The sequence below is a fragment of the Rhinolophus sinicus genome, linkage group LG03 (assembly GCF_036562045.2).
Source record: "Rhinolophus sinicus isolate RSC01 linkage group LG03, ASM3656204v1, whole genome shotgun sequence".
NCBI lineage: Eukaryota > Metazoa > Chordata > Mammalia > Chiroptera > Rhinolophidae > Rhinolophus > Rhinolophus sinicus.
In genome coordinates, this window is record NC_133753.1 from 71,961,491 (window position 1) to 71,989,483 (window position 27,993).

Here is a 27,993-nt window from a genome sequence, read left to right on the forward strand (position 1 = left end):
TTTAAAAATGCAAATCAGAAAGGAAAGGCTTGATAAGTCTGCTGATAATAAAATTAAGACCTCCTGTTAATCAACACATCATAAAGAAAATAAATTACATTTTTTAAAAGACATAACTATGTGAAGATATTTGCTATTCATTTAACCAACAAAAGATTAGTTTCCAGCATGCAAAAAATACTACAAATTAAAACCCAAACCACATGAATTATGAATAAGAACCCCTAGTAGATAAAACAAGAACAGCTCCTACTGGATTAGTAATATTGTCTTTAGCTGGATTATGAATGATTGCATTTTATTTTTAGTCATTACACAATTGATATAGATTATATAGATAAACAGACATAAATACGTTAAAATATTATTTTGTAGATTTTCAGTATTTAATAACAACTTCACGAAAGAAAAACAAAATAAATGAAAAGAAAGCAGAAAGAAGGAATCAATAAAGAAAAACCTGAAATTAATAAAATGGGAAACTAGTGCTACGCCGTTACTTTTGAAACCAATGCGAGGAGCTGCTGTGGAGTCCCTGCCGTCGCCTGGCCATGGCGCTGCTTCTTTCCCGGAAGCAAGGCACCGCCCCGAAATCGAAATCGTGGCCTAATTCTTCTCATTTGGCATCAGCAGCATTATATAGTAGCATGGCGTGTATCCATCTGAAACCTTTACTCAAGTGGAGAAATATGGACTCACTTTACTTGTAACTTCTGGTGCTGAGTTCATAAAATACCTAAATAATGTGGTGGACAACTAAAAGATTGGTTAAGTGTCCAGAAACTGGTGGTAGTCATTTCAAATACTGAAAGTGGTGAGGTCCTTGAAAGAGTCCAGTTTGATATTGAGTGTGACAAGACTGCCAAAGAGGACGGTACACCCAGAGAAAAGTCTCAGAAAGCTTTCCAAGATGAAATCTGTTCAGTAATCAGACAGATCACAGCTACAGTGACATTTCTGCCACTGCTGGAGATTTTTTTTGTTCATTTGATCAACTACTGATTTATACAGACAAAGATTTGGTTGTACCTGAAAAATGGGAAGAGTCAAGACCACAGTTCATTACCAATTCTGAGGAAGTCTTTGTTAATTCACTACTACAATCCACAAAATAAATAGCATGGTGGCCCACAAAATCGCTGTCAATGACTGAAGATGTGGTGAGAACAATAATGTAATTCTCGACTGTGGTGTTCCTGAAACCAAATAATCTATAATTGATATGTTTTATTTCCTTGGTTAATTTTTAGATGGGGAAAACTTGACATTATACTTTACTGAACTGTGCGTAATTTGTTCCTTTTTTTGGTACCTGTTTCACTTTCCATAGGGTTGACATAATTTTTTGCACACTTCAAAAGGGAACCAGCAGATTACATCAGCACTGCAATGTCAACTTTTTTGAAGGTGGTAACTACAGATGGAAAAACTTTTGCTATGAAGCTAAATGCCTTCTTAAATTAGACCTGTTGATCAAGTAGCTTGACTCAGAATATAAGTAGGGAGACATTTAAATATGAAACACAGCAAAAGAAGTCTGAATATTCAGAATCTTTGTTTAGGTCCTAAACTAACTGATAATCAATAAACAATGAAATATTGTTATTAGGTCCTTTTGCCATTTATTTCATTTGTATAGTTTCCATATTGAAAAAATTTTCAATTATTTGATTTTACTTTATATAACTTAAACCTATAAAGCTATTGCTATTTTTACTGTTTAAATTCCTGTGGCACAGAACTCTTAAAAATGTCCTTTTAGAGGGTGGCTGGTTAGCTCAGTTGGTTAGAGTGCGGTGCTCTTAACGACAAGGTTGTTGGTTCTGTCCCCACATGGGCCACTGTAGGCTGCACCCTCCACAACTAGATTGAAACAACTACTTGACTTGGAGCTGATGGGTCCCGGAAAAACACACTTAAAGAAAAAAAGGCTTTTGTATTCTATAAAATCAAGCTTTAAATAAACAGCGATAAATAAAGTTAAATGTGTATGTTTTAAAATATTTTTACATTGGTGTGGTATTAATACAGTTAAATAGCAGTTAGGATGGATTTAGTGCAATAGACCCTCCCTTAGCTGCGATTTGGCTTTCTGTGGTTTCAGTTACCCACGGCCCAAAAATATTAAATGAAAAATTCCATAAATAAAAAACAACTCATAAGTTTAAAAGTAGCTTATATGAAAGAGTTACTATGTGCCAGGCACTGTTTTAGATATTATGTCATTTAATTTTCAGTTCCGTACAAGAGATAGATTTTATTGTTATCCCTATTTCACAGATTAAAAAAAACGATAGCACAGAGAGGGAAAAGATGGTTACATAGCCAGTGAGTGAAGGTGGGGCTAGAATCTAGGCAGTCTCGCACTTCAGTATATGTTGAATCATTCCTCCACATTGCCTTTCTTCAAATGCTCATCTTATAAGATGTTCGAATCCAGAAGGCCCTTACAGACCGTTTAATCTATTTCTCTCATTTTATGGAAGAGGATGTTTTTTACATTGCCCTACAAGTGGAACAAACTATCTGGAGACACCTAGAGGAGTCAGCAGCAGGGTAGATGGTGCTGACCCAGAGAACAAATACAAAAATTGTAAGAGAATATTTTGTGCAACTCATGGCAACAAATTTGAAAATCTAGAAGAAGGAAATAATTTTTTTGAGAAAAACATAAGTGATTAATTTGCCTTAATAAGCAGGGGAAAAACTGAAATGAAACCAAGAATTATGAGAAATTGGAAAGGTAGTTAAAGGTCTACATTTTAAAAAGGCATCAATCTCAGCTGGTTTTGCAGCATTTTAAAAGAATAGATATTTCTATCTTATTTAAATTATTCTACACTATAGGAAAAGAAGAATACATTTGATAAAACTATTTTAATACTATAGAACAATAAAGATAATGCAAAAAGACTATAGACCAACTTTTTCTTTGAATACAGACACCAAAACTCTAAATAAAGTCTTTTCAAATCAATAGTCTATTAAAAGAAAACCATTTCATGATCAAGTAAGACTCCAGGAAACAAAGTGGTTTAACATTAGGAAATCTATGTCTTCAATTTACCATGGGAACATAATAAAGGAGGAAGATCACATGATTATATCAAGAGTTATTGAAAAGGCATTTGATAAAAGTCAGCAGCCACTTCTGGTAATAACAACTGATATTTATTAAGTGCTTACTATGTGCCAAACATTTGTTCCAAGTGCTTTGCATGCATTGCCTTATTTAATTCTCCTAGCAACAACTGTATTGCTACAATTATTATTATCCCTATTTTACAAAAGAGAAAACTGAAATTCAGAGAGGTCAAATAATGTCATACATACAGGAAATGATGGAGCCAGGACTCGAACCAGGCTAGTGTGGCTCGAGAGCCCCCAATCTTATCAACTGTACTACACTGCCACTAATAAAATCTCTAATTAGCACCAAAAGGAAATCACTGTACTTAAATATGATCAACATTATTCATTAAAGGCTAACAGTAAACTTTATGGTAAAAGGAGAAATTTCCATTAAAATTCAGGAACAAATTTAGTATCTGGATCTTTGTGTGAGTGCGTCAATATATAGCACCATTCTTCCCCTCCTGATTCTGAAGAACTTAGAAGAAGACTAAAATATAACCAGACAGAGAGAAAAAATATCAGTTGCGTTACTGTTAAAGGCTAGAATAGAGTACCTGGCTTGTATCCGTGGGGAAAAGGTCTTTATGAAACTAAATTCCAGAGTTAGGCAGACTTTGCTGACCGTCATGAATGCACTGAGCCGGGGCAGGTGGGACTAGCCAAGCATGCCTGCTTTATTTTCCTCAAGTTTATCAATGAGGACAGAGAGCCCAGGAATATCATGCTTGTTTGAGTTCCCTTTACATGAGTCTTCTTATTTAAAAATGTTTCATTTCATTCAATCACAACTTACAAAATCCCATGAACAGAACACTACCAGGGACAAGTCTTTGAGGCAGAAAATGTCCTCTTCTCTCACTTCGTGAGAACTTAGGGGCATTGGAATAAAGGAAAAGGTAAGGGATCGTATGAATGATTATTGCATACTGAATGATTTACCTGCAATATCTAACTGAATTCTTAGTTGAAAACACACCAATTAAAAAATGAAATATCTGTAACTCAGAAAAGTTAAATAATTTGCCCAAGTTTATCCAGCTTGAAAGTGACCAAGTGGCTATTTGCCCAGGAAAAAGTCAAAAAAGACAACAAAACATCATGTGAACTTTTGAAGTTGTTTTTACAGTATCATTCAAATAATTAGATAATAAAAAAAATTTTAAGCCAATGGGTCAGTTTTTTCACAAAGAGTAGATTATAAAGATTGGAGAGGATTTCCCCAAGTAGCCAAGGTTTTCAAGTTAGTTAAGGGGAGACTTTATTATGAAGCATATAAATGTCAGTTTCTAGTAATAGAACAAAATATTCACAAATGTGGAGATATGAATGAAGCATCTGAACAAAACGATGACTAACTCTTGCCAATGGATCCAATTATGCAACAAGCAGACACTTCTTCTCACTTCTTTCTAGTCTCTATGACACCACCAACTCTTTCTGCAGCAGGTCAGTTGGTTGATGCAGAAGCACCTGCACACCAGAGAGCATGCCCACTGTTCACAGGGTGAGCATAGAAATGTGCTTAGGTTAGCACCACAAGAAGGTAAATGTCCCTTGGCTTCCTAAAGATATGTGGTGTGAGTTGAGGTCATTCCATTATTTTCCTGCCCCAAATCTTTCTTAAAGCTTCCTTCACATCCTTGTTTCTCAAAGAGTAGACGAGGGGGTTCAGCACTGGGATCACCACCGTGTAGATCACTGCAACCATACGGTCTTGGGCTAGGGCGTAGCTGGACCTGGGACGCAGGTACATAAAAAGTGTTGTGCCATAGAAGAGGCACACAGCAGTGAGGTGGGAAGCACAGGTGGAAAAGGCCTTGAGCCTGCCCTGGGCTGAGTTCATTCTCAGGATGGTGATGAGAATTAAGAGGTAGGAGACCAAGATGCTGAGGGTGCAGCTCAAAAGGTTGAAGCCAGCAAAAATGAAGAGTAGGATCTCACACAGCGAGGTGTCCACGCAAGACAGAGACAGGATGGGTGGTCCATCACAGAAGAAGTGGATGACCACGTGAGCACCACAGAATTTCAGACTGAAGATACAGCTTGTGTGGATAAGAGAATTGAGGAATCCTGCACTGTAGGAGCCCACAATCAGAGAGGTACAGACCCCAGGAGACATGGTGATGGGGTAGAGCAGGGGGTTACAAATAGCAGCATAGCGGTCATAGGCCATGGCAGCAAGGAGATAGCACTCACTGGTGGCGAAACCTGCATAGAAGAACAACTGAGCCATGCAGCCAAGATAGGAGATTACTTTCCTATGAGCCAAGAAGTGCACCAGTGTCTGAGGGACAACCGTGGAGGAGTAGCAGAAATCCAAGAAGGAGAGGCTCTTCAGGAGGGAGTACATGGGAGTGTGCAGGGCGGCACTCACGTGGATCAGAAAGAACATGATCAGATTCCCCAACACAGTGATGGTGTACAGGCCCAGGAACACGACAAAGAGCAGTATCTGGAGCTGGAGGTCACTGGTGAAGCCCAAGAGCTCAAACTCAATCCCTTGGCTCAGGTTTGCTCCTTCCATATTTCTCCAGGGCTCTGCGGTGTGGAAAAAGGAGACCACAGTAGATGAAGTGGAACACCTGGGGGCTCTCCCTGGGTTTAGTTCTGCTGAGGACCGCCTTCTGAAGATCGGTCTTACTGAGGAAGTCTGGTTTTGTAGATGGAACTCTATGATGGAGAAGGTCTTGCCTACTTGGTTGGTTGGTTAGTTAGGAAGCATTACTTGAGCAGCAATGGAAAATATAAAAGAAATATACACAATTTGGTCACTCAGGGATTCTAAATAATGAAACAGTTCCTTATAAAATATGTATTGACAGTTTTCTATATGTTTAGCTCTGTGTTCCCCCTGTGAGAAATTCAAGAGTGTCTGACCTCAGGAAGCTTATATTCTAAAGATGGTATATTTCATGTTGAAACACACAGGCTCTGGTGTCAGGCTGCCAAGATCCCAAGACAGGACCTTGCCACTAACTGGTTGGGAATGTTACTTGACTTTTCTGAGTTTCAGTTTCCTCATCTGTAAAATAGAGATAATAGCATTACTCTCAAAAGATTGTTGTAAAAATTCAATGAGTTAATCCATGTAAAGCACTTGAACAAAACCTGGCACATTGAGAAATTTCAAAGAATGTTAGCTTTGATTATTCTCATTAGGGAGGTAGACTAAATATGATCAATAACATGAAACAACAAAATTTGGCAAGCAACCTACCGTCAAACAATATAGACAGACACACATGTACTAAGCAAGAGTGACTAAATGGGCCTTCAGAGAATCCTGAATGTTCCAGAGGAGTTGAAGTTGTTTCATTGGCTCAGCAATAAAGTTGCCTCTGTGAAATTGGCACAAGCCCAGCACTGCTGTAGTTTCTAAGTGTAATGAGGGCTGGGGAGGTGGAGATATGGGGATGGAGTAGGGCTACAAAGAGCAAACTGACCTTGCACTCAGGAGCATCAGCCAAGGGGAAAGGGCCACCCTCTCTTCAGGAAAGCACCGGTCATTTCCATTGAGTAGAATCACTCTGGACCCAAAGGCTACTAGGGCCAGAGGGGAAGGAACAGATCCGCCCCAAGACTGGGACTTTGTAAAAACGCCTTTTCTATTCAGAGAATGAACAAGGTTGTGACTGCATCATCTAAACACCACACTCTCCTCTGCTTCATTGGCTGCTCTGCCATCCAAGTTCCTTAATTACTCCTTGGTTCTGGAGTTGATTAAATACACTGTGCTCTTTGGTGAGGACCCTCAGTTGTGAAGACTTTGAAGTTAGCAGGTGTGATTGGGGTAGAATGGAAAAGGGCAAAAGTGAGCCGCCTCTTCCTGTCCTGAGACTGAATGAATAACACAGCTGTGAAAAGTGTTGGGAGGATTCCAGAGAAGAAAAAGGTGTATTGAACAAAGATGTTAGTTTGTCCCACTGGCAGAGCTTCCAGAACCAGCAAACTGCCAGGGCAGGGGAAGACTCTAGACATATGGATAACTAAATTTAGCTGTCAAGTAGGTAATGAAAGCACTGTGGCTTTTGCTAGAACACTGAAGGGTGACAAGAAAAACAACATTGTAATGCCCAAAGAGGTAATATGCCCTAATAAAATAGAGGCCCTCAAAATATGAGTGCAAATTTGAACACAGGACATTGGTAACTTCTGTAGAGCACACGGAGCATAACTCTGTGATTTGATTTCCATGAGATGTAACATTCAGCCATTCTTAATCCAAAGGCTGCTCATTTATAATAAACCCCATTATTGCAGAAATGTGGGCAGTTCTAGATTTGGGTTGCAAATATCACTGGCCCCAATGGTGTCAAAAGCCAACTTAGCTTCAAGGCAAATTACAAGCACTTCAAAGAAATGACTGTAAAAATCCTAGTATAAGGTAACTTACTGGAACTTCAAGGAGGTTGAGAAATTGTTAAGAGTGGAGTAGAACTTCTTGAGACTCAATTTCACGTCATTTCCTCAATAGACTGTTCCAGTGTGGGTAACAGGTCTGCAAGTGTCTCTCTGATGAAAAGATGGACAAAAGCAGAGAAAAGAAGGAATGTGACCAATGCTCAAGATAATGTACGATGAGGTATGGAAGTGGGATGGGATAAGATAGGGTGGTGGGTAATACAGTGCACAGTTGATCTGAGCCGCCAGACTTATTACTTGCTTTACATCCAATCTTTCCCTTCTCCTCCCCTTTCCTCTCATCTATCTTCTCCAATCTGCGCTAAATTCAAAATTATTCAGAATATAGACAGTAAAACAAAAAATTGTAAAGAAATTGATATCTCTGACAGTTTTTCAAAGGATGCTGAAATAACTACTATTTCTGTTGGCTGCGGTTTGTACCTGTGAGTGAAAACTTGGAAGAAAATGTAAGGGTGTTCTTATGTTGAAATTGATTGGGGAGTGGAGTGTCTAGGTATGAGAACAGATGCCTGGGGACTGTAGATGACGGAGAAGTAGGCAAGGGGCTTTATTTATACCTGCCTCTTCACCTCCTCCCTGGAATACAGACTGGGTCACATACGGAGAGTACACAGCCAGAGGAAGCAGCCAGTGTCTCTGAGCAACAGTGATCCCAAACAGTGGTTCTTAAACATCTGGTGCCCCATCCAAGTTTCACTGGAGAAGCTTGTTATATGTGCAAATTCCAGATCCCAACCTCAGAAAATTTATTCCAATAGGTCTAGAACTGGGCCCAAATTTATGGCAATTCTGAAGCAGGTGATCTCTGAACCACATTTTGAGAAACACTCAATCTTGGGGTACTTTCAGGAGCACACAGATCTTCCTGAGCCAAAGATCAATATCCTCTTCTAACTTGCTAGAATTCTGCATGTCGTGAAAAATCAGCCTTTGGGTGGGATGGTTGTCCTGGACATTCTCTTTCTTCCAGAATATGTATCAATAGTTAACAATTTCCAGAAATCTGAGTATTACCCGATGGTAATCAAATACCAGATAATTTCCTCCTTCAAAGTTGCTTGAGATGTTCTTAAGCAAACCATTTCATTCCAGCACAGCACATTACTTGATGGCAGAGCTGTTGCTCTGGGGGTCCATAGACTGAGTCTGGGGATCAGAGCCTGCTACTGACTTTAACCTCTCACGTGGTGAGGGGAGTGAGGCAGCCTCACTCACTGAGACGTCCTCACAACTAATCTGTACTGGTAGGAGACACCCCAGAGTCCTCTTTTCCCCTGGGCAGCCCATCAGCTCACAGCTGGGAAGGATGATGTGTTTGCTCATCAATGGAGGCAGGTGAGGAGGTAAGAATAATTGGCCCCATGTAGACCCATTAATGTGTTTGAAAAGTTATTACCATCTCCAAGAGTGAATCAGGTAATTGGGAAACTTGGCGTGAAGGGAATGGGTCACACCAGATCCCTGCCAATATGCTGATCATTAGTCACAAAGGAATGTTCCACCTTAACTCCAAACTTAACTCTTAGGTGATTATCATCTGTATTTCCTCTACTCAGGAAAACCAAGTTTTTATAGTTTTTTTCTTCTTTGCCAGTTACCCAATGCACACTATGATCTAGATTACAGCTGAGGACCTCACAGCCCATCAAGATCATAATAGAATTAGAGGTATGTGATTTCATTTCCAAATACCCGGGGGTGGGGGGGGTCAAAAAAATGTATACAAGTGGCCACTTTGGTCAACGTTGCTCAAGCGGTAAGTAGTTCACCGTAATCAGAAGAGTCTGGATGCTGATGGTAACCACTTTGAGCACCTCTTGTAATTGCAGAAGTCAAACGTAACTTGGATTCATCTTTTGTTGTTGGTACATATTGAATATTACAATTTTAATAGTTTTTTTTTCCTTTCCAAGATGTGTATACATTTTTGGGGCACCCTCTGTATTTGGAGATTTTCTAAAGATCTTTCTGTTATTGATTTCTAATTTAATAGCATGTGGTCAGAGAACATACTTTGTATGACTTGAATGCTATTCAAGTCGAAGTTATTAGACTTGTTTTATGGCCCAGTATATTGTCTATCTTAGTGAATATTCCATGTCCACTTGAAAAGAATGTATATTCTGCTGTTATCACATGGCGTGGTCTATAATTGTCAATTAGGTCAAGTTGCTTGATAGTGTTGTTCACGTCTACTATATCCTTTCTAATGTTCTCTCCACTTGTTCTATCAAGCATTGAAAGGGGAGTATATTAAAATCTCTAGTTGTAATTGTGAATTTGTTTGTTTCTCCTTGCAGTTCTTCAGTTTTTGCTCCATGTATTTTGAAGTTCTGCTATTAGGTACATAAACATTTAAGATTGTTATGTCCTGTTAAACAGAAAAATTCTAACTTCCATGGTTGAAAGTCTTTTTAAAAGAAAGGATTTATTAAACCATTGCTAGCGGGGGGAAAAAAAGGGGGGAGGGGCATGTCTGGGCATGGAGTCTAAACCACCAGCAGCATGGCTAGGTAGAAAAGATAACGTCATCCCAGAGTTTTGCAAGTATTTTTATACATCAAGTAGGGGGGAGAAAGCGGTAAGCAGTTGTGAAAAAATTTACATTAGCTATAGACAAAGTGTTACCAGCGTTAGGGTTGTTGGGTTCCCCAAGACAGAAAACAAGAGGAAACCCCAGACAAATTTTATGAAGTTTATGTTTAAGCACAAAGTCGGTATAACAGAGGAAAGAAAGGTCCTCTGAACTGGCTCCGGGACTGGCTCTGCTCGGCTGCTTTTACAAGCTAGGGACAAAGTGAGCTGTGCCAAAGGGCAGGCTTTCTGAACACAGTAAGCTTTTTGAAAGTGGCAGGCTTTCTTTACTCGTTACATCATCTGGTCACTATGTTCGCTCCTGTGTGGTGGGGGCAAGATGGCGGACTGCTCATTATCGCCACCCCAGGAAGGTCGCATAGCGGTCAAAACTTGATCACCTGTGCATGCGGAACAGTGGTTTCCACATCTGCAAGGAAGTAGGCAGTTAGAAGGGAGATAATAATAAGCTACTTTTGCACTTTTGTGCAGGTTGTGATGGGGCGGTCGCATTTTTGTGATCAGCTTATCTGGCATTCCTCCTGGCCATCTGGCTGGCGTTCCTTCAGGCCCAAGTCCCTATGCTGCTTCAAAAGGGGATGGGAGAAGGTGAAGCTGGGCTAGTTCTGGGATGGATGCACCGGAGAACCTAAAGCTCAAGCATAAATAATAAGCAGAGGCTCCTGGGGTTCTGTGGCGCTATTCTCTCTGTTGGATAATCATGGAAATAGCCACCTGGAAGTTAATCCTGAATTCCAACAGACATACAGGATGTGAGCAGTCTTTTTTGTCAGAGCTGGTCCACAGCTATTAACAGGCTAACTGTTCTGTCTTTCAGTCTCTGGCTCCTGTAATTTTAATTTTATTAGAATCAGAATATTTTTTCTTATCAGTCCTCTTGATAAATTTACCCACTTATCATTATAAAATGATTGCTGATGTTTTTTGCTCTGAAATACATTTTGTCTGATGTGAATGCCATTACAGCTTTATTTTTATTACTTTTAGCATTGTGTATCTTTTCCCATCTCTTTGTTAACCTTTCATTTTCAACTTTTCTTTGCCATTCTGTTTGCAGAATGTTTCCCAAGCAGGCCTGAAATCTGGGTCTTCTAGCATAATGACATGCCTGGAAAATTGATTTCAGATGTATCTTGTCACACAGTAAACATTCCAGAATGTTTTGGGGCTTTATCAGAAGAACTGGCGTGGATTAGGCAGAAATCAAGCAAAACTCATGAATGGCAACTTTGAGAAGGATGGGATAGGATACTTACCCCAGTCAGAAGGTATAATAACAGGCAGCTGAATGCCTTTGTGGAGACTTGAAAGGCAAGTATAATTGTTACATTGATAACATGCTGCTGTGTCTTCTCTATGAAGGAACTATCTTTATTCAGTTAATTCCTCATATCCTTTATTTCTTGTACTAGAATTTGTGTCCTTTATTTCTGTCTGTTAGCTTGTTTCACATTAAAGTCACTTTGGGAACCAACACTCAAAGTTTGGCTTTTGTAAACAGCATATATCTGGAATTTTCTCTTTTAATCAATCAAAGGATCTTTGTTTTTATATAGGTAAGATTTTGGTTGTGGTTTTTTTTTCTCTTTTTCCTTTTTCTTCTTCTTCTTCTTGTCCTCCTCCTCCTCCCCTTCCTTCCTCATCTTCTTCTTTTTGTAATTTTGGGGCTTTCTGATGTATTAAATTTATTTTTTACATCTCACTTTGATTTTTCCATTTATCATACTTTTTATAATTTGTTTCCTTCCCCCACTCTCTGATGCTATTGCTGTTTCTTTTTGCATTAAGTTTTCTTAGCTTTTCAATGAACATTTTTTTCCTTTTACTGATTCCTCTCTATTAGTAGCTATCTTTCATATTTAACAATCATATTTGATTTAACAAAGTCTATAAAATATGATTAAATCCATGAGTTCATAATGAGATTTAAATAAATTAATTGCATTAATTATCTATTGCGACTATGGTTGCTAAAAACAATTATACTTTTCCTCCCACCTTCTAAGTTCTTCTAGTTGGGCTAATAATCAAATTAACAGAGAGAGATTAACAGAAGGAAATCTAATTTTTAATGCAGGTGCATAGGGAATTCAGATGAGCATGAAAATTCCTAAGACAGTGAGGCAACATTGGGTATATATGACATTTTGGACAAAGGAGAAAAGGGGGTGAAACAGGGTATTGGATTTCTGAAGTGAGAATGGGCCATTTACAGGTAGTTGAGGAAGAACAGAACACACAGGGCAGGGAAATTCTTGCTAGGCAACTCAGAAACAATGGGACATGGGGTATCTAGCTAACAGGCTCCTGCCTAAAGCCCTCTTATTTACCATACTTAATTCAAATTAAGCTATTCAGGCTAAGAACATCCTAAGATTTCCTTCCGGAAGGAAGTTTTTCTGTCTGAATTTCTTGGGCAGGAAAGGAAAGGTCAAAGATTCTTTCTGAGTCTTTTGTTTCTTAATAAATAGCTTAAAATCAATACCCCAAAAAGGCAGCTTCAGGGTGGCAAAACTTTGGTTCCCTTCACCACACAACAAATTATCCCCAAATTTAGCAGTTTAAACCAATAAAGTTTATTATCTTATACTTTGTGGAAGTGACATACTGTAATTTCTGCAATAACCTATTGGTTACACAGGTCAGTCCCTCACTGTGGGAGTGGACTACACAAGGGCATTAATACCAGGAGGTGAGAATCTTTGGGGCTATCATAGTCTGCACCCTGGCACTCACTGATTTACATCCACCTTATATGCAAAATATACTCATCCCCTCCCAAGATCCCCCCAAAGTCACATCCCATTACAACATCCACTCAAGGGCTATAATTACATCATCTAAAGCAGGTACAGGTACAGGTATTGATGAAGCTCATCAGGTATGCTTGCTTACATAGAGTTTCTAGAGTACAGTTTCTCTCAGCCATAAAACTGGTGAGCTAAACACACAAGTTACATCTAGCTTCTATATGCACACATATAATGCCGGGATAGGTATAAGATAAACACTATGGGGGAAAATGAGAGGAAGGGGAAAGCAGGCACACAAGAGTCACTGAGTTGTAGAAATTTTGAAATCTAGTAGGATACTTGTTGCCAATTCTTTGATTAGGATTCAAGTCCTGGGAATAATTCTCTGTGGCTCTTGGCTCTACCTCTGAGATCATGGTTTTGCCCACTGAATTTATCCTTCATTTTATATGAAAGCTAGCCTGTGTTTGTAGCTGAGTAGTCGTTTCAGCTTGCTTCCTGTCTGAAGAAGTTTAGGGGTCGACACACTTCCTTTCATTTTCTGCTGTCTTACAGTTCAAGCTTGTGGTGGTTCTGCCATTTTCATGATCTTCTATGAATCTTATTAGGATTTTCCCACTAGACAAAAATCATTTTAAGACCTCTCTTTGAGACAACTCTGTACTTTAAGCCTCTGCTGAGACTGCTAAGGGATTATACTCTTAAGCTTCCTAGAATCCTACTGTTTGACTGAACTATTCCTTTTTTTATTATTATTGGGGTATAACGGGGAACAGTGTGTCTTTCCAGGACCCATCAGTTCCAAGTCATTGTTTTCAGTCCAGTTGTGGAGGGCGCAGTTCACTGGCCCATGTGGGAATCGAACTTGTGATGTTTGATGAGCACAGTGCTCTAACCAACTGAGCCAACAGGCTGGCCCCACTGAACTATTCTTTGAGGCACCATCTTGGATATTTCTAAGGTCTTAACAAAAGTTGTTACCCTCAGTTTCATCTTTAGACAATGTTTTCCTGAGAATTCCCTAAATTTGATCTTTCCCACTTGCCATTTGTTAGCATTAGCTTTATTTGCTATTTGAAAAGGCTGGGAACTTTCTTTCTTTCTTTCTTTCTTTCTTTCTTTCTTTCTTTCTTTCTTTCTTTCTTTCTTTCTTTCTTTCTTTCTCTCTCTCTCTCTCTCTCTCTCTCTCTCTCTCTCTCTCTTTCTTTCTTTCTTTCTTTCTTTCAATTGCAGTTGACATTCAATATTATCTTATATTAATTTCAGGTGTACAGCACAGTGGCTAGACAGCTACACAATTTATAAAGTGATCCCCTCAATTAGTCCATAACCACCTGGCACTATACATAGTTATTACAATATTATTGACTATACTCCCTATGCTGTATTTCACATCCCCGTGATTATTTTGTAACTACCAATTTGTAGTTCTTAATCCCTTCACATGTTTCACCCAGATCCCCAGCCCCCATCCCATCTGGCAACTATCAGTTTGTTCTCTGTATTTATGAGTCTGTTTCTGTTTTGTTTGTTCATTTGTTCTTTATATTCCACATATAAGTGAGATATATAGTATTTGTCTTTCTCTGACTTATTTTACTTAGCATAATACCCTCTAGGTCCATCCATGTTGTTGCAAATGGCAAGATTTCATTCTTTTTTATGTCTGAGTAATATTCCATTTAAATGTGTACCACTTCTTCTTTATCCAATTGTTTATTGATGGGCACTTAGGTTGCTTCCATATCTTGGCTATTGTGAATAGCACTGCAATAAACATAGGAGTGCATATATCTTTTCGAATTAGTGTTTTGGATTTCTTTGAATAAATATCCCGAAGTGGAATTGCTGGGCAATGAGGTAGTTCTATTTTTAGCTTTTTGAGGAAACTACATACTGTTTTCCATAGTGGTTGCACCAATTTGCAATCCCACCAACAATGCACGAGGGTTTTCTTTTTCCTGCATCCTCACCAATACTTGTTGTTTGTTGATTTATTGATGATAGCATTCTGCTAGGTATGAGCTGATATCTCTTTGTGGTTTTAATTTGCATTTCTCTGATGATTAGGGACTTTGAGCATCTTTTCATATGTCTATTGGCCATCTGTATGTCTTCTTTGGAGAAATGTCTATTCAGGTCCTCTGCCCATTTTTTTTTTTTTTTTTTTAAGATTTTATTGGGGAAGGAGAATAGGACTTTATTGGGGAAGAGTGTGTACTTCCAGGACTTTTTATATTTTTTTCCAAGTAAAGTTGTTGTCCTTTTAATCTCTCTGCCCATTTTTTAATTGGATTGTTTGGTTTTCTTTGGTGTTGAATTGTATGAGTTATTTATAAATTTTGGATATTAACCCCTTAACAGATGTATCATTGGTGAATATCTTCTCCCATTCAGCAGGCTGTCTTTGTTTTGTGGATGGTTTCCTTTGCTGTGCAAAAAACTTTTTAGTTTGATGCAGACCCATTTGTTTATTTTTTCTTTTGTCTCCCAGGTCTGAGGAAATATATCAGTAAAGCTATTATTGTTACTAATTATTATTATTATTATTATTAATACTAAGGGTAATGTCTGAGAGTTTACTACCTATGTTTTCTTCTAGGAGTTTTCTGATTTGGGGTCTTACATTTAAGTCTTTAATCCATTTTGACTTTATTCCTGTATAGGGTGTAAGGAGGTGGTCCAGGTTTGTTGGGGTTTTTTTGCATGTATCTGTCCAGTTTTTCCAACACCATTTATCGAATAGACTGTCTTTACCCCATTCTATATAATCTTGCCTCCTTTGTTATACATTAATTTATTGTATAGGTGTGGGTTTATTTCTGGGCTCTCTATTCTGTTCCATTAATCTGTGTGTCTGTTTTTATGCCAGTATCATTGTGTTTTGATTATTATAGACTGTAGTATAGTTTGACATCAGGTAGCATGATAACTCTAACTTTGTTCTTTCTCAAGATTGCTGTGCCTATTCAGGGTCTTTAGTGGTTCCATGTAAATTTTAGGATTACTTATTCTAGTTCTGTGAAAAATGCCATTAATATTTTAATAGGGATTGCACTGAATCTATAGGTTGTTTTGGGTAGTATGGACATTTTAACAATGTTAATTCTTCCAACCCATGAACATAGTATATACTTCCATGAGGCTTGGAATTTTCTGACCTAAGAATTCTTGCTTCTTCTTGTTGAACAATCCTTCCTATAGCTTATCTCTCTCTTCTCACATTTTACTCTAAGACGCTAGGAGGAATTAGGCAGCACTTTCAACAGCCTTCCTGAAAATTCCTTAAATAGATCCCCCATTAGGTACATTTTCCATCTTCTACATTATTGCAGGCAACAGTGTTGCTAAACTTTCTGCCACTATGGAAGAAAGACTCCCTTTTCTCCAATTTCCAAAATCACTTTCCTCATGTTTCTTTAAATCAAAACTGGCAACCTTCTCAAAGGCTGTCAGAATTTTGCTAAGTCTCTTCAAGATCTTTTAGGTTTTCACTTGTTCTTTCCTCAAAGTTCTTCCAGCTTCCTCCCATTGTCAAAGCCACACCAACTTTTTAGGGTTTTGCTAAGGCAACATCTCACTTCCATGGACCAGAATCTATATTAATTATCTATTGCCATGTGACAAATTGCCCTAAAATTTAGCAGTTTAAAAGAACATGAAATATATAATATTTCCCACAATTTTGGGGGAGGCAAGAAATTTGGAAGACATTGGCTATCTCATGGAATTACAATTAAGATGTCAACTGGGGCTGCCGTCAATTGAAGGCTTGGAGGATCTGCTCACAAAATAATTCACTCATATGGCTGGTATCGATGTTAACCATTAGCCGGAGGTCACAGTTCTTCTACATATGGATCTCCCCATAGAGGGAGCATCTTCATAACATGATGATGGCCTCCTTAACAGGAAGTGAACAAAAACAGTGCAGGGAGGAAGCCACAATATATTTTAAGACCTTGGGAGTCTCAGAAAGCACATACGATTATTTTCACAATATTCTAATGGTTACCCAGGTCAACCCTATTCTGGGCTGGTAAGGGTCACTGGGGGTTGGATAACAGAGTCAGATTTGGAAGATAAAAGGGAATCAATTCAATATCTTGAAAACTGATAAACAAAGGCAAAGAATCAAACACTTATCTTGCATTTCCTGTGTAAACTGCATCTAAAATATAAGGACAAGGAAAAGTTGAAAGTAAGAGAATGAAAAATATATATACCATGCATACTTTAAAAAAAAAAAGCTGATTTAGCTGTATTAATATTAGTTAAAGTACATTAAGTGAAAGATCATTACTAGAAGCAAGGGTCATTTCATAATGATGAAAGGGCAAATCCAATAGGAGGAAGTAAAAATCCTAAAATAATATGCATTTAATAACAAAACCATATATATATATATATATATATATATATATACACACACACACACACACACACACACACACACACATATGTATATAGTAAAACATGACAGAACATAAAGGAGAAATAGATAAAATTAGAATCACAATTGGAGATTTTAACACATCTCTCTTGGTAAATGATAGGATAATCTGACAAAAAATTTGCAAGGACATAAAGGATATGAACAAACAACTAATCAAACTGACATATATAAAATATTGTATCCAAAGACCATAGAATACACCTTCTTTTCAAGCATATATATTTGCCAAAATAAAACCTATGCCTGCCAATAAAGTGAGTCTCAACAAATTTCAAAGGATTAAAATTGTGCAGAGTATATTCTCTGAATGCTGTGGGATTGAGCTGTAAATCAACAAAAGATAACTATAAAATCCTGCTTAGAAACTAAATAAAAGACTTAAGAAATTAAGCAATAGACCTCTACGTAACCCAAGAAATCACAATAGTAATGAGAAACTACAAAGAATTTAAAGTAGCCATCATAAAAATGTTTCAATGAGCAATTATAAGTGTGTTTAAAACAGCTGAAAGAATAGAAAATCTCAGCAAAGAAGTAGAAGATATAAATAAGAACCAAATTGAAATTTTACAACTCAAAAAAACAGTAACTGAAATTTAGAACTTACTGGATGGACCAAATAGTATAATAGAGATGACAGAAGAAAGAATATGTGAATAGAATATTCTATAGAAGAACAGAAATTACCTTATTTGGACAATGAACAGGGAGAAAAGAAACTGAAAAAGATTCTCAGGTACTTGTGAGACAATAACAAAAGATCTAACATTTGTATGATCAGAGTCCCAGAAGAATAACAGAAACAGGGTGGGAATGAAAAAAAATTTTTTTTTAAATAATGGCTTTATTTCCCCTAAATTTGATGACAGGCATAAACCTACAGATTCAAGAGGCTTATCAAATACCTAGCAACATGAGTCCAGATAAATCCATACCCAGAACATTATAATCAAATTTCTGAAAACTGAAAATGAAGAAAATATTTTGAAAGCAGCAAGAGAGAAAAAATGCGTTAACTACAGAGGAATAACAATTCAAATGACAGAGGACTTCTCATGAGAAATTATGGAGGCCAGAAAGAAATGGTACATTTTTCAAATGCTGAAATGTTGGTCAACTGGAATTTCAATACAGGGAAAATATTCTTCAGGAAGGAAAGTTAAATAAAGACATTTCAAATGAAGAAAAATTGAGTATTTTTGCCCACTAGCTTACCCTAAAAGAATGGCTAAAGGAAGTTCTTGAAATGGAAGGAAAATAATAAAGGAAGAAATTTTGGAATGTTAGTAATGAAAAAAGGACAATGGTTAAACATAATACACTATCCTCTTCCTGAGTTGCTTAAAGATTCTGTTTGATAGTTGAAGCGAAAATAAAACTGTCTGATGGACTTCTCTATTTAAGCAGAAGAAATATTTAAAATATTTTATTATGGAGGACGGTAAAGATAATTCTCAAAATTTCACTCAAAGTGGTAAAAACAAAAGCAAGAGACTGATCAGTTTTGTATGTATAATGTAATATCTAGAATAACCACTAAAAACAACTATAAAAAGAGATACACTAAAAAACATTATAGAAGAGACTATCCGAGTCTGAATACCAGGATGGCACAGTAGGTAAACGCTGTGTTTACCTTCTCACAACCACATAAAAATTACAACTAATCTACAAAACAACCATTATTGAGAATCACCTAAAATCAAGCTGAACTGAAGCCTTTCAACTAAGGACTTGCAGAAGAAGCCACCTCCAGACTGGTAGGAAGGTCAGAGACCCAGAATGGGCTGGTCCCACACCTACATGTGTCCATTATAGGTTGGGAAGGAAATTTTGGCTGTGGAGGTCCCCGCCACCTCCCAGAGGAGTGAGAGGTCCCAGCCCCATCCCTTCCCAGGGTTCCAGTGCTGGGGAGAGAAGTCCCCATAATTTCTAGTTGTGAAAAACAGCAGATTGTGACTGAATGAGATGGAGGGTGGCTGCACTCCCAGGCGCTTTTCTTAAAGGGACTGCACATGTACTTACTCACCAATAGAATAACTTGCTCTGAGCTCCAGCGCTGGGGCAGCAGTTGGAAAGGCAGCAGGAACATATGGTGGTGAACGGAATTGTCTGACTTGGGACCAGGAATGGAGAGTAAGCTTTCTCCTGGAGGGAGGCGCTGGCAGAAGCCATTCTTTATTTGTTGAGCCCTCCCCCTTCCCAGTGTGTGGACACAGGTGGCTGCCATGCCATGGCAATTTTGTCTCGGTTGTTTGTTCACCATGCCATGGCAATTTTGGGCACACCCACGCTGCCTCCAGTGGCTTTTTTGTACAAACCACCTGCCTTAGCTCAAGCTGCAGACTTTCCTGGGGTCTCCCAAATGTTCGTGGAACCCAGACAAGCAGCATTTGGCTTGAGCATGTCCTGTGCCTCGGTTGGGCAGCCCTAAGCCAGCACTAGCGGCAGCCAGCCTTGATTCATGGCTTGGCCTCTCAAGGCAAATCCAAGCACAGCACAGGTGACAGCCATCTGCAGATTTCTTTGCGGCTTCTGCCAGGTGTCCCCTGGTGGGGCATGGGCTTGGCTGAAAATGACCTATGGTGGATCCCCTCCAAGGTGGTCCTGGGGTTGGTGCCACCAGTGGTCACCTTCAAAACGAGCTGGAGCATCACCCAGGGACTTCCAAGTACAACACACCCCAGAGGTGGACTGGGCAGGCACCAGAGTACTGCTGAGGCTGAACCTGCTCTGTAGGGTCAGCCCCTGCACAACAACTCATCCACTGTAGTCAAGGTCAGTCCTTATAACCAGTGAGCCCAAGTGTCAGTCCCTCACATTGATGGGCAATTATCAACCAAGGCTCAATTACAAGAGGAGGGCACACACAACCCACACAAGAGATACACCTGGAGTGTGTGTCTCAGGTGACCAGAAAAACTATGCCACTGAGCCCCACAGTATAAGGCCATTCTACTAAGACCAGAAGACATAGAAGCCCTACCTAATACACAGAAACAAACACAGGGAGGCAGCCCAAATGGGGAGACAAAAAAAAACATGTCTCAAATAAAAGAACAGAACAAAGCTCCAGGAAAAATAAAAAACTAAACAAAATGGACACAAGCAGTCTTTCAGATACAGAGTTCCAAACACTGGTTATAAAAATGCTCACTGATCTCAGGGAGACCTTAACAAAGAGACAGGAAACATAAAAGTGGAGATAGAAAACATGAAAAAGAATCAGTTAGAAATAAAGAATACAATAACAGAAATGAAGATTATATTATAGGGAATCAACAGTAGATTAGATGAAGCAGAGGACTGAACCAGTGATGCAGAAAATAAGGTAGCAGAAAACGCCTAACCAGAGCAGCAAAAAGAAAACAGAATCTAAAAAACTGAAGAAAATTTAAGGGGCCTGTGGACAATATCAAGCACACCAAAATTTGCATTATAGGGGTACCAGAAGGAGAAGAGAGAGAGCAAGAAATTGAAAACCTATTTGAGGAAATAATGACAGAAAACTTCCCTAACCTGATGAAGGAAATAGATATACAAACCGAGGAAGTGCAGAGAATACCAAAGAAGATGAACCCAAAGAGGCCAACACCAAGACACATCATAATTAAAATGCCAAAGGTTAAAGACGAAAAGAGAATCTTAAAAGCAGCAAAAGAAAAGCAGTTAGTTACCTACAAGGGAGCCCACATAAGAATGTCAGCTGATTTCTCAACAGAAACTTTGCAGGCCAGAAGGGATTGACAGGAAATATTTAAAGTGATGAAAAGCAAGGACCTACAACTCTACCCAGCAAACCTATCATTTAGAATTGAAGGACAGATAAAGAGCTTCCCAGACAAGAAAAAGCTGAAGGAGTTCATCATCACCAAAGCAGTATTACAAGGAATCTTAGAGGGACTTCTTTAAGATGGGAGGGGCTTAGGGATGAGTAAAAAGGGGTAGAGATTAAGAAGTACAAGTTGTTTGTTTCGTAGTAGTCATGGGGATGTAAGGTATAGCATAAGGAATATAGTCAATATTATAACTATGTGTGATACCAGATAGGTATTAGGTCTATCAGGGTAATAGATGGGAATGGGGTTGGGGGCAAGGTGAAGGTATTAAGAAGTACAAATGGTAGTTACAAAATAGTCTTGGGGATATAAAGTATAGGGAATCTGATCAATAATATGGTAAAAAAAACTATGCACAGTGCCAGGTGGTACTAGTTAGGGGGATCACTTCTTAAATTATATAAATGTTTAACCACTATGCTGTACACTTGAAACTAATACAAAAGAATGCTAGATGTCAACTGTAATTGAAAATTATAAAAAGGTGGGGGAAGACCAATAATATTGTGATAGTGTGGTACAAGGTCAGATGGTTGCTGGACTTATCATGGTGATCACTTCTTTAGCATAGGGAATAAAATCAATAATGTGGCAATAACACTGTGTAGAGCTAGGTGGGTACTGCTGAATAGCAATGATGTAATGATGCACACCTGAAACTAATATAATATTGTATATTAGCTGTATTGTAATAAAAAATCTTTTTAAAAAGACCCAGCAATCCCTCTCTTGGGTATCTACCCAAAAAATCTGAAAACATTTATCCATAAAGATATATGTGCTCTGATGTTCATTGCAGCTTTGTTTACGGTGGCCAAGACATGGAAACAACCAAAGTGCCCTTCGATAGATGAATGGATAAAGAAGTTGTGGTATATATACACAATGGAATACTATTCTGTCATAAGAAGAAACGAAACAGTGCCATTTGCGACAACATGGATGGATCTTGAGATTATAATTGTAAGCGAAATAAGTCAGACAGAAAAGGGAGAGAACCATATAATTTCACTAATATGTGGTATATAAAACTGAAAACAACAAAAGAACAAGACAAACAAATGAAGAAATGAAACTCATAGACACAGACAATAGTTCAGTGGTTACCAGAGGATGAGGAGGGAGGGGGTGTGGTAGATGAGGGTAAAAGGGATCAAATATATGGTGAGAGAAAGAGAACTGACTCTGGGTGGTGAGCACACAATGTGATATATAGATGATGTATTGCAGAATTGTACACCTTAAATCTATGTAACTTTGCTAACAATTGTCACCCCAATAAACTTTAATTTAAAAAATCTTTAAAAAAACACTATGGAATGAATACTACGGACAGAGTGAAAACACAACCCACAAAATGGGAGAAAATATTTCAAAATCATGTAGCTCATAAAGAACTGATATCCAGAATATATAAAGAACTCTCATAACTCAACAATACAACAAACAACCCAATTGAAAAATGGGCAAAGGACTTGAATAGACATTACTCCAAAGAAGATATACAAATGGCCAATAAGCACAGGTAGGAAAATACAAATCAAAACCACACTGAAATAGCACTTCACATTTAATAGGATGATTACTATCAAAAAAGAAGGAGGAGGAGGAGAAGAAGAAGAAATAAAGTAAGTGTTGAGGATGTGGAGAAATTTGAACCTTTGTGCACTGCTGGTGGAAATTAAAAATGGTGCAGTCACCATGGAAAATGGTACGGCAATTCCTCAAAAAATTAAACACTGGGGCAGCTGGATGGCTCAGTTGGTTAGAGTGTGAGCTCTCAACAACAAGGTTGCTGGTTCAACTTCCCGCATGGGACGGTGGGCTGCGCCCCCTGCAACTAAAGACTGAAAACTGCGACTGGACTTGGAGCTGAGCTGCACCCTCCACAACTAGATTGAAGGACAACTTGGAGCTGATGGGCCCTGGAGAGACACAACTGTTCCCCAATATTCCCCAATAAACATGAAAAAAAAATGAAACATAGAATTACCATACAATCCAGTAATTCCACTTTGAAGTATATACCCAAAAGAAATAAAAACAGAGACTTGAATAGACATACCTGTTCTGACAATTAAGTTCACGAAATTATTGCAACAATGTTGCTAACCTTTTTTGTTATCAGAGGGATTATTCATTATGAATTTGTACCAACTGGACAGTTAAGCAAATTAACATGTTTCGTATCACAATCCAAGTAAATTTTTTTACATATAGAGAAGTATATTCTAAAATTTATAAGGAAATTCAAAGGAAATAACTAAAACAAATTTGAAAAGATAAAAGAATAAAGTGGAAGAAATCATTCTACCCATTAAAACTTTTTATATAGCTACAGTTAACAACAGTATGGTATGGACACATGGATAAACACATTGCTCAATGGAACAAAATAGAGAACCCAGAAACAGACCCATACAAATATACTCAATTGATTTTTGATAGAAATACCAAAGCAATTCAGTGGAGGAAGATTAGTCTTTATGGCAAACGGTGCTAGAGCCATTGAACATCCATAGATAAAAACAAAAAACAAAAAGCCCCATCAATTTAAGCCTGAAATCTTACACACACAAAAATAACTTTAAATGGATCATAGATTTAAATGTAAAACTATAAAATTTTTTAGAGAAAAGTGGAGAAAATTGTCAGGACCTAGGTCTTGGTGAGTTCTTAGAAGTAACACTAAAAGCTTAATCCATAAAAGAAAAAAATGATAATCTGGACTTCATCAAAATTAAAAACTTTTGCTCTACAAAAGGTTCTGTTAAGATGAAAAGACAAGCTACAGACTAGAGGAAAATATTTGTAAACCATCTGACAAAGGAACTGTGTCTAGAATATATATATAAAGAATTCTCAAAGTTCAACAGTTTAAAAAGAATCCAATTATAAAATGGACAAAAGGTATGAACAGACATTCACAAAAGACGATAAATGGCAGATAAGCAAATGAAAAGATGGCCAACATCACTAGCCCTTAGGGAAGTGCAAACAAGCAAACAAAAACTACAAAAACAAAACAAAACAGAAAATCACTACATACCTATTAGAAAAGTGAAAATAAAAACTAGAGGCAATCCCAAACCCTGGCAAGAATGTGGAGAAACTGGATCTCTTATACATAGTTGGTGGGAATGTAAAATAATTACAGCAACTCTGGGAAACAATCTGGTAGTTCCTTATAAAACTAAACATATATTTAATATACTCACCAGTCACCACACTCATGGGCATTTATCCAGAGAAATGGAAAACTTCTGCCCACAAAAACTGATAGAGAAATAGAGCAGCTTTATTTCTAATACCCCAAACTAGAAACAACACAAACGTCTTGTCTTTCAACAGATGAATCGTTAAACTGGTACATCCGCAGCAATAAAAAGGAACATACTATTGATACATGTAACAACTTGGATGGAATTCAAGGGCATTATGCTGTGGGGCTGAGGGGGCATTCTCAAAAGGTTACATACTGTATGATGCCATTTATATAACTTCTTGAAATGGCAAAATGATAATGATTTCCAGGGGTTAGGGATGGTAGTGGGAGGATGTGGGCTGTGGTGTGACGGTAGTACAAGGGTTCCTTTGTGGCAATGGAACAGTTCTGTATATTGTGGTGGTGGTTACATAAATTTTATACGTGATAAAAATGTGCAGAGCTACACACACACATACACACACACACACACACGCAAAAATTGGTGAAATCAAAATAAGGTATGGAGTTTAATAGTAACGTACTAGTGATGGTTTCTCAGTTTTGACAAATGTACCATGATAGTGTCAAGATGTTAACATTAGGGGAAACTGGACGATGGGTATACAAGGAGCTCTCTGCACTGTCCTTGCACCTTTTCTGTAAATCTAACATTATTCCAACATTAAAAGCTTATTTTTTGAAAAAAAGCAAATAATTTGTGTGTGTGTGACACCACTACACACCTACCAGAATGCGTAAAATTAAGAGAGAAAATAGGTAGGTGTAGGGTAATACTCTATATCCCAGGAATTTAATTCTTAGTTTTTATACACAGCAGAAATAGATACGTATGTTCAAAAAAAGACATGCTCTAGAATGTTCATCGCAGGTTTATTAATGATAGTCAAAACTGAAAAGTACAAATGCCTATTCACAGAATGAATAAATTGCAGTCTATTTATACAATATAATACTATACAACAGTATGAATGAACAAACTACAACATGCAACAATAGATATGACTTGTACAATGTTGAATCAAAGAAGCCAGACACAAAAAAACTACGTAATATTCCATTTATTTGAAGTTAAAAAACAGGCCAAAACAATCTATTGTGTCAGGATAACAGATGTGGTTGGTACGGTGATATAGCGGTGGAAAGAGGGCATATACATGCATGGGGCTTCCGTAGCGCCGGTGATTTTCCAGTTCTGGATTTCTTGCTGTTTTTTGCATGTTCGTGTGTGAAAAGTAACAGCTGCACACATGATTTGTGTACTTTTCAGTATGTAAACTATACTGCAATAAAAAGTTTACCAAAAAGAAAATAAACATAAAATGAGATACCACTACACACCCATTAAAAAACCTAAAATTAAAAGGACTGAAAATAGTGCTGGCAAAGATGTGGAGTAACTTCAAATTTCATTTACAGCTAGTGAAAATACACGTTAGTACAATTGCTTTGGGGAAGTGTGTGGCAATGTCTATTAAAGCTTAATATACACATACCCTATTACCCAATAATTCCATCTGACTGTATACCTAACAGAAATTGTACGTGTGTTCTCAAAAGACATGCACAAGAATGTTCATAGTATTATTACGAACTGAAAACAATCTAAATGTCTTTCAGTGCTGCTTGGAGCCTCGTAAAATCAGTTACAGCCCAGAACCGTAGGGAAGTTCATCTTGTGGCGTCCCTCAGTCAATGGGGAGCAGGAGCAAGTAGATAATATCCCAGCCTCCTGTTCTCCCCTTCTTCAGACAATTCTGGGAAACATGATATACCCAGTGTCAACAACAAACCCTTATATTGGCTTTTCCTCCTTAACTGCCTCACTCCTCCTACTTCCTCACTCCTGTCTCCTGGAACCATCCTGCTGTATCCAAGTGTTTCAGGCACAGCCCAAACTTCAACAGTGCAACACTATCCCACCTGTATAGAGAGCAAACGCAGACAAAACCTACCTATGGTGATAGGAGTAGTGGTTACCTAGTGGGATGATTGGAGGGGGCATGAAGGTTTCTGGGGTGCCGGTAATGTTCCATATCCTGAGTAGGGTGGTGTTTAAACAGGCATGTTCACTTTGTAAATCTTCATCAGGCTGTATGCTTGAAATATATGCATTTTATAGTATATATGTATATTTGAATTTTAAAAATTAAAGAATGCAGGTGTTGAGAGGTAGGCTAGCTGCTAAGGGGAGAGTGGGCTCTGTAAGAAAAACTGGACTTAAATGTATTGAAAGACAGGTGAATTGCAATGGGCACATCCATCTTTTTCGGATAGTGCCCCTTTTTTCTCACCCTTGGCATCAGACGCAGATTATTGAGGGATTTGTTGGAGGCTGACAGTGAGAAAGAATTGTGCAATTACATTACAGTGCAAGCAGGGCCACTGACATTCACCTGTCAGAATGCACCCCCTTGAGACAGGCACAGGCATTACAACACTCCTCCAGGTGTGGTGCATGAGTTGAGCCTTGGCATGCCTGCGGCTGGTTTCCAGGACTGCCTCACCCAGGGCTAACCTTCCCCCACTTCTTCCTGTCCTTTTCTCATTCATACATATGCTTATGTTCCAGACACTATGTTGAGCACTTGGGATGAACTGGTGACCAGTAATAGATATGGTTCCTGCTCTCATTGAGTTCTACTCTAACAAGAAAAACATATTAATCAAATAATCACACAAATTGATGTGTGACTACTTAGTGCCAGAGAAGATTCCTGGTTCTATGAGAGCCTAGTAGACTGCTTAAGAGACAGGGGAGGCTTCCTGGAGGAAGTGGCACTTGAGCTCAACTCTAAGGATGAATAAAAGTTGACTAGGAAATCATATGGGCAACGGTGGAGGGGGAGAGAATGGGGAGTAAGGGGGACAAAGAGTCCAATATGGCTGTGTTCAGTTTTGTCATTATCCTAAGGGCAGAAGGGTTTTAGGCCGAGAAATGCCATGACGATATATATATACATATATATATATGTATATATGTATGTTTGAAAGGATCACTATGGCTGTTGTGTAAATTGATTGAAAAAGGATCTCCGTAGATGTGGGTACACAGGAGGCTACTGCAGTAAGCCAGGAGTGAGGTGATGGTAACTTGGACTGGAATGGTGGCAGTCAAGATGGAGAGAAACAAAACACTTGAACAGATATTTAGAATGCACATGAGCTTTAATCGTAGCTATACAGTATGGTGTTATCTTTATTTCTGATCTGAGCAAATAGTCGCGTTTATATCAGATAGATACAGGAAAATGCATTTTGTTTGTCCATCTTGTTTCACTAGCACATTTCTTCTTAGGAAAGAAGGTGTGTGGCCATGTTGCAACTGAATCGTGTGTGGGATATTCTGAGCTAAATACAACATTGCTAAAGGACAGAATTGAAAATTCCCATTAAGATGCAAAAAAAAGGCAGGCGTGTGTGTAGTATTTTGAAGCAAAATGTGCTTCCTTACACTTAGGTGGGTGCTGAAGAGGACAAGTCGTCATACATTTCAGAGTGCTGCCATGTGCCTGATCCACAGACTGAGGGGGAGATACCGGTAGTCGAGTCAAGGTTATGGAG

At 38.3% G+C, this 27,993-nt stretch overlaps 1 protein-coding gene, 1 long non-coding RNA gene and 1 pseudogene across 3 annotated transcripts; 2 read left to right on the forward strand and 1 right to left on the reverse strand.

The window, feature by feature from the left end:
- Nucleotides 1-364: 364 nt before the first annotated feature.
- Nucleotides 365-1,345, forward strand: LOC109435597 (mitotic spindle assembly checkpoint protein MAD2A; annotated as a pseudogene).
- Nucleotides 1,346-3,197: 1,852 nt separating this feature from the next.
- Nucleotides 3,198-6,276, reverse strand: OR5AU1 (olfactory receptor family 5 subfamily AU member 1). Its single transcript, XM_019713565.2, has one exon. It carries the CDS (start codon nucleotides 5,657-5,659, stop codon nucleotides 4,724-4,726), a length of 936 nt encoding a protein of 311 aa, XP_019569124.2. The 5' UTR covers nucleotides 5,660-6,276; the 3' UTR covers nucleotides 3,198-4,723.
- Nucleotides 6,277-7,613: 1,337 nt separating this feature from the next.
- Nucleotides 7,614-27,978, forward strand: LOC109435599 (uncharacterized). 2 transcript variants are annotated; one of them, XR_002135992.2, is made up of 3 exons: nucleotides 7,614-7,717; nucleotides 9,155-9,228; nucleotides 27,890-27,978. It is a non-coding gene; the product is annotated as an uncharacterized LOC109435599 (long non-coding RNA). The 2 variants fall into 2 exon arrangements; XR_012494800.1 differs by lacking the exon at nucleotides 27,890-27,978 and adding an exon at nucleotides 11,213-11,342.
- Nucleotides 27,979-27,993: the final 15 nt, after the last annotated feature.

Bases quoted from the DNA above. Each gene is read 5' to 3' on its own strand.
- OR5AU1 (XM_019713565.2), bottom strand. From the start codon at position 5,659: ATGGAAGGAGCAAACCTGAGCCAAGGGATTGAGTTTGAGCTCTTGGGC.